The sequence below is a fragment of the Myiozetetes cayanensis genome, unplaced genomic scaffold (genome assembly GCF_022539395.1).
Source record: "Myiozetetes cayanensis isolate MyiCay16 unplaced genomic scaffold, myiCay2020 scf2-11, whole genome shotgun sequence".
Classification (NCBI taxonomy): Eukaryota; Metazoa; Chordata; class Aves; order Passeriformes; family Tyrannidae; genus Myiozetetes; species Myiozetetes cayanensis.
In genome coordinates, this window is record NW_026087411.1 from 691,060 (window position 1) to 700,382 (window position 9,323).

At 54.1% G+C, this 9,323-nt stretch overlaps 1 protein-coding gene across 1 annotated transcript; it reads right to left on the reverse strand.

Annotated features, from left to right (window-relative positions):
• Window positions 1-4,724: 4,724 nt before the first annotated feature.
• Window positions 4,725-6,464, reverse strand: CD93 (CD93 molecule). Its single transcript, XM_050314910.1, has one exon. The coding sequence runs from the start codon at window positions 6,444-6,446 to the stop codon at window positions 4,725-4,727; it is 1,722 nt and encodes a 573-aa protein (XP_050170867.1). The 5' UTR covers window positions 6,447-6,464.
• Between the last annotated feature and the right edge of the window lie 2,859 nt (window positions 6,465-9,323).

Below are 9,323 nucleotides of genomic sequence, written 5' to 3' on the forward strand. Positions count from 1 at the left end.
GGGGTTTATCCTGGGGCAAAGGGGGAAACAGCAACTGGATTTCTCAAAAGGGTTCCTCGGGATCGTCACCCCTCTGGGATCATCATCCCAGTGGGGTCATCACCCCAGTGGGGTCATCACCCGGTTTGTGCAGCAGCCACGCAGGGTGTGGCAGCGGGCACAGGGCAGGGCATGTCCCCCTGTGCCGGGTACTGCTGAGCTCACACCGCAAATCCTGCCTCCAGGTTTGGATTCCGCCTGAAAACAAGGACATTAAAGGGCAGAGAGCATGTCCAGAGAAGAGAACGCAGCTGGGGAAGAGTCTGGAGCACCAGGAACACCTGAGGAAGCGGAGGGGGGCTCAGCCTGGAGAAAAGGAGGCTCGGGGGGGACCTTCTTGCTCTCAAAAACCCCCTGACAGGAGGGAGAGCCAGGTGAGGGTCGGGCTCTGCTCCCAGGGAACAAGAGACAGGATGAGAGGAAACGGCCTCAAGCTGTGCTCGGGGAGGGTCAGGTTGGATATTCGGAAAGTTTCTTTCATAAATAATTTAAACATCAATAATAAATTAATATATATGTATATATGCAGATAAATCATTCCATATAATTTATATAGTTATATAAATTATATTATTAGAATAATTAGTATTAATTTTATTAAGCATTATTATTACCCTTTCCCCCACCTTCCCTTTTCCCCACAGCCTCCTCCCAGGGCACCAGGGAGTCTCTGTCCTGGGATATCATCTCCCTTTCCCTGTGGGCACCTCCAGCTGTCCCGTTCCCTGTGTTATTTTTGGGGAGCTATCTCTGCTGCCAGGACACAGCCAGGAGCAAAGTAAAAATGAAAAGCAAACATCCAGAGCTTCTCCACTCCAAAGAAAAGGTATTTGACCCTTTTTGGTTTTAATTCCGAAAGGCTCGGTCACTGCAATTACCCCTCGGGATCCCCCACGGAGCAGCAAATCCCGATTTCCTCGGCTCATCCCAAGGAATTTACTTCATTAAAACTTCATTTATTATTTATTAAACTCCTGTGGTTTGTCTTGTCCTCTTCCCACCCCGTGAGGCTGTGGGGAAAAGGGAACATGGGGAAATGGGAACATGGGGAAAAGGGTAATAAAAATGTTTAATAACACTAAAAATAATTATTATCTCTCATTTCATCCCCTCGAAGATTTCAGCTCTACCACACGCTTGGGAAATCAGTGTCCATGGGGTTTGATTCCAGAGGCAGGGATGCAGCCCAAGGGGAAAGGCCGGAGGGACAGATTAGTGTCCACGGGTGTGAGCTTGCAGTGGCCATTCCTGGGACAAAGAATTCATCCAAGCAGAGCTCAGCCGCCCTCCATCCCCTCAGAATGAGGACAGGATCATTCCCAGGACTTCCCTGGAGAGCTGGGTAACAGTGACCTTTCTTGGCTTTAGTAAAACCTCTTGCTTCCCCAGTTTTCACTTCAGATTTTTCAATTCTTCTTCTTCTTTTACTTCCTTTTTTTTTTTTTTTTTTTTTTTTTTTTTTAAAGAAGCAAACCAGCAAAATAAGGGGGGAATTCTGGGGCAAACAACAAAAAATGAAAGAACACCAAATTTCATAGGTGGAAAAGAAAAGAAAAAAAAAACACAATAGATTTTTGGTTTGTTACTTAATTTTTTTTTAAAAGCAACTGTGAAACTAGATAAAAAAAAAATTCCTTGTCAAGGCTGCGTGATGGGAAATATTTCCAGGAAAAAATAAGGTCCTCCCAAACAATGATCCCACACTGGTGTCCTTGCCCCACCAACAACATTTGCAGGGTCGACCTTTGCGGCTAAAAAGATAATTGGGGCGGGAGGAACACGATTAATCATGTTTTAATAATTCCCTTTTTATGCCGATGAACCTTCCCCTCGTCTGCCTCCAGCCCCGGGGCTGACTCAGGGTGCCAGAAATGCCCTTCCTGCCGGGAGGCTGCTTTTCCTCCCCCCCAAAGCCATTAATCATGTTCCTCTGCCACACAAAGCTCTTGCGAGATGTTCCCGGAGCGATAACGGGCATGGGGACCTTTCCCTTTCCCTTCGGCTCTGACTCATCCCTGTCACTGTCACCCCGTGGGCAGAGGGACGCTGGGAGGGGGTGCTTGGAATTGTTGTCCTGACCTGCAGGATTTTTGCCTGCTTTGCGGGGTTTTGGAGATGAGTTTCTCAGTTGGAATGCCGGCAGTTATCCACGGGGGAATAGAATGCAGCGGAACATAAAATCATAATACAACGCAACGTAATTATTATCATAGAATAACAGCATCAGAAATGGTTTCATCCTATTATTTCATCCCTTAAAAGCAGGTCCCTACCCTCATAAAGAGCTGTGCTGAAACCAGAGGGATTGCTCACGGATTTAGGACCTTGATCATGGGATTAGGACCTCGGTCATGGGATTAGGACCTTGCTTGTGGGTTTAGGATCTTGGTCATGGTCTTAGGACCTTGCTAATGGGTTTAGGTCCTTGCTTGTGGGCTTGGGACCTTCCTCATGGTTTTAGGAACTTGTTCATGGGTTTGGGACTTTCCTCGTGGGCTCAGGAAGTTGCTCATGGGTTCAGGAACTTGCTCATGGGTTTAGGATCCAGCCAAGCCCATCCCAGTGCCCCCACATCGTGGCCTTGGTAGGGATGAAGGGAAAGGCCTCACCCAGGATGGCAGTGCCTGGGAAAGGCCGAGGCTCCACGTGGGCTGAGCCCTGGCAGAGGATTTGGGAGCACCATCCCACTGCTGTGGGAAACACAAGGATTCCGAGCACCAGGCCAATAGATTTTTATGAATATATTTATTAAAAACCATTGAAGACAGTTTCTGTTCAGGTTTTATTGGTGTTTCATGCGGAAAGCAACTTACAGCCTTATTCCACAGGTGGGAAAACCCATTCCTTTGAGTCCAACTGTTTAACTCTGGCCCAGGAAAATAAAACACCCATCCATGAGAAAAAAAACCAAACCAACATGGACCAGGATGAATGTCCTGTATCCTCTGTAAGACAGGGCCCCAAACTATCCAGTCCCATTCCTATTTGCACATCAGGAAATATCCCACCAGAGAGAATCCAAACTAAACCCCAGCACAAAGTAGTGTCGGACCCACCACCATATTCCACTGGAATACACAGGGGTTGTAACAGGAACCGGGATTACCACTTTTTCTGGAATAAATAACACACCTCAGGTTTGTACCAGCTCTGATCCCACCCTTAGGCTTCCTTTTCCCTTGTTTATACTGTTATATCCAAGTGGGCACCTTAATAAAAACTAAGGCTGTCTTTTCCCACAGATCCCGAGTTGGCATCATTTGATGTGTGTTGGTTGTCCCCTGACTCTGAGGGGGTAATTAATCTGCCTAATTTGTTCATTGCTGGCTTGGATAACGCAGACAGGGGAGGCATTTTCTGTAGGATTTCCAAGAATCCCACTGCTGCATTCTCCCACTTCTCCAGCCGCCGTGCAGAGAAAAAGAGAGCACAGACAGAACACGGAAAACATTTCTATCAGCTACATTTTCCTGTGGTGTGTTTTCACCTCACAATGGAGCCCCAAAGACGAAAAAATAACAGCAGGAAAGGGTTTTCCTCCATGCTTGGAAGAACAGGATGCAGGTCGCTGCCTACTGCAAACTCCTTTGTGTTCAATTCCCACTCCTGGAGCAATTAAGCCTCGAGGACAATAAACCCAGCAGAAACTTCAGGAAGCTGCTGTACCCTTGAAATCACATGTCTGTTCTTTTCTAGCACCGTTTTTTGCCTTGCAGAGCATGGACAGACCAGGAAGGGATGCTGCTGGATGGGAAGCAGGTCCCTGTGCCCCTCAGGATTTTGGGAAGGATTCCTGATGAAACAGCTGGAAGAGGCTTCGCTGTCACGAGGGGCTCCTGAAGCTGGGGAAGTACCTGGGGAGCAACTTTGCCCTGAGAAAGCATTTACTGTGGGGTTACAAGTTTTACACACGACAAAGAGCAAATATCCAACATCCAGAGTGTTCCTTACGTGGAGAGGGAGGGAGGGAGGGAGGGAAAACACGCTCAGCCTGGAGCCCAAGTAGCCAGGAAGGGATCCTACCCAAAAAGAATGATCCAACAGGAAAAGTCCGGCCTCCCATCCGGTTGCAGCGAAGGAGAGCATTGTTTTCTGTATTTTGCAAGTGGATTTAGGCAGGATACGCTGGAAATGGGTAGGTGGCTCTTCCAAACACAGCTTTTCCTACCTTTTTTTTCCATACAGGTGCTGCCTTGGCCCCTTGCTGAGCAGTTTTCCCAGTGCTGAGGTGACATATTTGTAATAAAAGCCCAAAACCAAAACATTCAAACCCACGCTGCGTGTGTCTGCAGGGGCCAGTTCTCATCCCTGGTGAGACACATCCGAATTTCAAGCCCTTTTCCAAGAGAACAAAGCAAATCCAAGGCTGGAATGCAGCCGTGAGTGGTGGGGGAGGGGGGGAGTAATGCTTTGGGGGGCTTCCGGAGAACTCGAAACGAACTGTTTGCCTTTAGGAGTCCGAACCGTTAGGTGTAATTCGCCTTTTTGATGCACGGGCGAGGTCCCGAGGAGGCGAGGAGAAGCCCTGTCAGGCAAATCCCACCTCGTTCCTTCTCCCCCGCCTCAGTTTACTACTCCCTTGGAGCAGCAGGACATCACCACACAGCCGCACACTGAGCAAACAGCATCCCCCTCCTCTCCCTTTTACTTCCATTTTCAATCCCCCCGCGCTCCCCGCCTCCCTCCTACCTGCGCTCCCCGCCCTGCCCGCGGCTCTCGGGCTGCTCGGGCACCCAGCAATAATTATCCGCCGCGCTCTTGGCCGGCCGCTTCTCCTTCTTGGCGGCCCTCCTCCTGCAAGCCACGAGGGCCAGGGCGAAGGCCAGCAGGAGCAGGATGGCCACCAGGCTGCCCAGGATGTAGTAGAGGAGCAGCCGGGGGCCGTCGGCGCTGTGCTCGGAGCCGGGGGCCGGACCCTCCGCCGTGGGCGCCGCTGGCGTCGCCCCGGCGGGGATTCCCCGAGTCCGTGGGATGCTCGCGGTCCACGAGGGGCCCGTGCTGCGCGGGGTGCTGGCGGCCCACGAGGGGCCCGTGCTCCGCGGGGCGCCGGTGGTCCCCGGCGGGCTGTCGGAGACCTCCGCGGGCTCCTCTCCGGCGGTGGCTGCGGGGCGGCAGCCGCGTCCCCCCTCCTCCTCCTCCTCCGGGAGGAAGCCGGGCGGGCACACGCACTCGTAGCTCCCGGGCAGGTTGCGGCAGGGCCCGGGGCAGGGATCCCGCAGGCACTCGTCCACATCCAGGCAGGAATCCCCGCCCGGCTGGCGCTGGTAGCCGGGCCGGCAGGCGCAGCGGAAGGAGCCGGGGACGTTGATGCAGAGCTGCGGGCACACCCCGGGCTGGGCACACTCGTCCAGGTCGTGGCAGTGGAGGCCACCCGGCCCCGCCGGGTGGTAGCCGGGCGGGCACAGGCACACGAAGCCCCCGGGAGTGTTGTGACACTGGTGCTGGCACGGCCCGGACAGACACTCATCCACGTCCAGGCAGCTCCGGCCGTCGGGGGCCAGGGCGTATCCGGCCTCGCAGCCGCACTCAAAGCCGCCGGGACGGGCCCGGCAGGTGCCCTGGCAGGGGTTGGGATGGCAGGAATCCTCGGGCACGCAGGAGGCCATGTCGGCAGCCAGGGAGTAGCCGGGGTGGCAGGAGCAGCGCGGGGGCTCCCCGGGCACCTCCAGGCAGCGGTGCTGGCAGCCCCCGTTGCGGTGGGCGCAGGCCACGGGGCACAGGGGCCCGGGGGGGTCCCAGGCGAAGCCCCCTCCGTCCAGCTGCCCCTTGCAGACGGCGAAGGCCGGGCTCCGGCCCCCCTCGCAGTCCACCTCCGCCAAGGTGCCGAAGGGAGCTGCCGCCAGCCGGGAGCTGCGCACCCCGAAGGGGGTGGTGTAGGTGACCCGGCCGGGCCCGGCCAGCGGCAGGAGGCCGCACATTCCCTGGAAGCTGAACTTGCAGAGGAAGGCGGGCAGCGGGAGGCGGCAGGGCCGGTCGGCCCAGCCTGCGGGGCCGTGGGGCCCGTGGGGCCGCAGGCTGGCGCAGCGGGCGCTCGTGCAGGTCATCGACGGCTCCGACGCCCACGCCGAGAAGTTGCCGGGCTCCCCGCCGGCCACCCAGGAGAATCCCCGCAGCGGCTCCTGCGGCTGCACGCAGTGCCCCCGCTGCAGCCACAGCCCGATCCAGGCCGGTCCGTGCCCCCCGGCCACCTCCAGCAGCTCCTGCAGCCGCATGGCCTCGCCAGGGCTGCCCACGCTGGCCAGGTTGCCGCCGTTGTGCCGGCAGCGCTCCTGGGCGCCCTTCCAGCCCATCTCATCCCGGTGCAGGGTGTAGCAGGCGTTGTCGGCACACACCACCTCCACCTCCTCCCCGCCACAGCCCGGCACCGCCAGCACCAGCACCAGCAGCAGCAGCCGAGCCACAGCCATCCCAGTGGCTGGACGGACGGACACACGGACACGGGGACTGAGAACGCCGGCTCACATCCCCTCGTCCCGCTGAGCTCGCCCTACGCGCATCCTGTACTCCCAGGTCTCCTATTTATCACCGGAGGCCACGGCTTCCTGTAGCGTGGTTCGGCTCCCGCTTGCTTGTTGGTCCCTCGCTGTCTTCCCCTTCCCCCCCGGCACGGCCGGCTCCGAGCTCCCATCCCAAAGTTTCGGCAGCTCTGGCTTGGTGACGCTTTTCTACGGGAAAAACTCACCCCGTTCCTGCCTTTTTTTTTTTTTTTTTTTTCAGACGTTGTTGTTTTTCAAGGGCTTGATTTACTCCCTCGCCCAGCAGACGGTTTTCTAACCCCTAATAGGGTCCGAGAGTTTGCAGGCATGTCTTGCTAAAAGGGGAAGGAAAACAACCAAACCAAAGAGCCGTGGGATCCCCGGTTATCGGCCTCTAAAGCAGACGGAATATTTGGCGCCGTCTCCCCCTGCGCACGCGCGACGCTTCCAGTGCATTTTTCCCCCTTCTCCGTGTGCTTTAAATAGATGGATGAGCCCTGGAATAGGAGCTGGGTCGTGGGAAGGTCCAGGCAGCCAGGACAGAGCCAAGCCCTGATGCCGCCCTGAGCAAACCCTAGTCAGTGTTGGCATGGCGTGGGTGAGGGTGGATGGTGGAATTTCAGAATGGTTTGTGCTGGAAGGGACTACAAAACTCATCCAGTTCCACCCCCTGCCATGGGCAGGGACACTTTCCACCATCCCAGGCTGCTCCAAGCCCTGTCCAGCCTGGCCTTGATGCTCCATCAGCACCTCCCTGATCACCTGTGGCAGGAGGAAGGCAGGGTGGTGTCTCCAGCCACGGTGCTCCTGGTGCTTTCCACTGGCTGGGAGAGCCTGGGATGAAGGTGAGCTGGTGGGTGCTTTGATGACACGTGTCGAGCAATGCCAGTCACTGGAACACGTGGCAGAGCAGGAGGAGGGATAACAAGTGACCAAAATGAGTTTAAAAATAGCTCATCGCTGATGGTCCTGCATCCCCAGGAGTTTCTCCTGGAGCTTCCCTCTGGCAGCAGCTCATTCAGACTTTAACCCCTTGACCTGGGAGTCTGTTGTATCTTTTCCTGCTTGGCAGGCACCCATCACAGCCTGAATTCCCTGTTCATTCCAGGATTTGCTGGTTTATCTGGGTCTCGTGTGCTGACTTGGCTCAGTAACCAGGGAAAGCGAAATGAGGAACCCCTTCGTTCACTTCCCCCCCTAAACAGAAAAGCTGCCAAAAATCCCACCACTGAACACTGCGGATTTCTGTCACTGTCCCCCAGGCCGGTCCATGTACAGCATTCCTGGGATAGGCCTGGTTGCTGGGATGTCTCCTGGCATCTCCTATCTGAGCAGAGGTCCGGAGATCCAGACCTAACACTCCAAATCCAGAGCATTTAGGGTCAGCAGCCACCCCAAAAAACTGCAGTGGGAGGTAAAAAAAAACCACCTTGATGCCATTTCAACCTGGTTTTGTTCAGAATTTCAGAAAGCTGGGTTGAGGGGGGGATTTTTGTTTGCCTTGGAAGGAATAAGAGAGCTCAACACAAAAGCATTTCCTTGCTGCCAGCCCAGGACTGTTATAAAAACACGGCTCGTGTTTTCCCTTTCCAGCTGGTCCCACAGGTCCCAACCAACAGATTACTTCCATAATACAAATTAGCATTTCTTTTGGGTCCATTTTTTCTCCATTCCATGGAGACAAAAAATGCCTATTTTTTAACTGTAACTCCTCTGGACATTCCCAACCTGGGGTTATGAAAAATCCCCAAAATACTTAAATATAACACAAATACATAAATATAATTTCTAGGTGTGGATCCAAGAGGTCATTCCAGGGTAATTAAGGAATTGCTGGTGGTGCTCTCCATTAGGATGTGTAGGAAGTCAGGGTTCCTGCCCCAGGGAAGAACTTTTTTCAAGACCGTGGTGTCTTTTAATTTGCAAAAATAAAGCTAAAAAACCCTTTCCCAGTGGCTTTACTGTATTTTTCTCCCCAGTAAATATTTGAATATCCCTGTTTACAAACAGTTCCATGGACCAGGAAACCTCCCCCCACAGCTTTTTAGTGAGATCCCCATCTGCAAAACTTATGCCAGTATTTTTACCCACAGCTCTGGCAAGAGAGATGCTTTTGGAGAGTTAAAAACACGTTGTGCTTCTTTTATTTTTAATAAACACGCCACGCTCTTTAAATTTCCTTCTCAGCCCGATGTTTTGAAAATCAAAGCCACGGCTCATAACTTAAGAAGGGGTTTGTTTCTTGGCTGAACAAGCCCACAAACCCCCGCCTCGCTCGATAATCAAATCCAAGCCATCTTGTGGAGAGCAGGATTCCTGCTGGAGGGCACGTGGAGCTCAAAAATAAAACAGAATTCAATTAAAAAAAAAAAAAAACCAATTTAAAAATCGGCCTGATGAGGGAACCGGTTAAAAAACTGCTGCTCCGAGGCTAAAGGAGGAAACATGTTCTCTGTGTGTGTGTGTGTGTGTGACATCAGCAGCGGCTGTTTGTGCAGATTCCAAGGGTTGGGATGAGGGACAATGGGGCCGGAGGGGGGGACACCTGCGCCAGCAGCCCACGGAGAAGAATAGGAGGAACTGGGCTTCCTCTGGACACATCTCCAAGGCCACGGAGCACCGAGCAGCCTGGCAGCCCTGGGAAGGCAGCACTTTAACCCGTGAAATTTAGGGGATTTGGGCAACAGGGTTGTCCCCTGCTCACGCCAAACGCGCCCTGCTGGTTGTTAAGGGTTTTATCGGGTGCTTTTAAAAGCCATCAGGGCTGAACGGGGCGTTTCCCAGCGGAATATTTGGGAAGGTGGATGC

What these genes read in the sequence shown, in the direction of transcription:
- CD93 (XM_050314910.1), bottom strand. Translation starts at nt 6,446, where the DNA reads ATGGCTGTGGCTCGGCTGCTGCTGCTGGTGCTGGTGCTGGCGGTGCCG.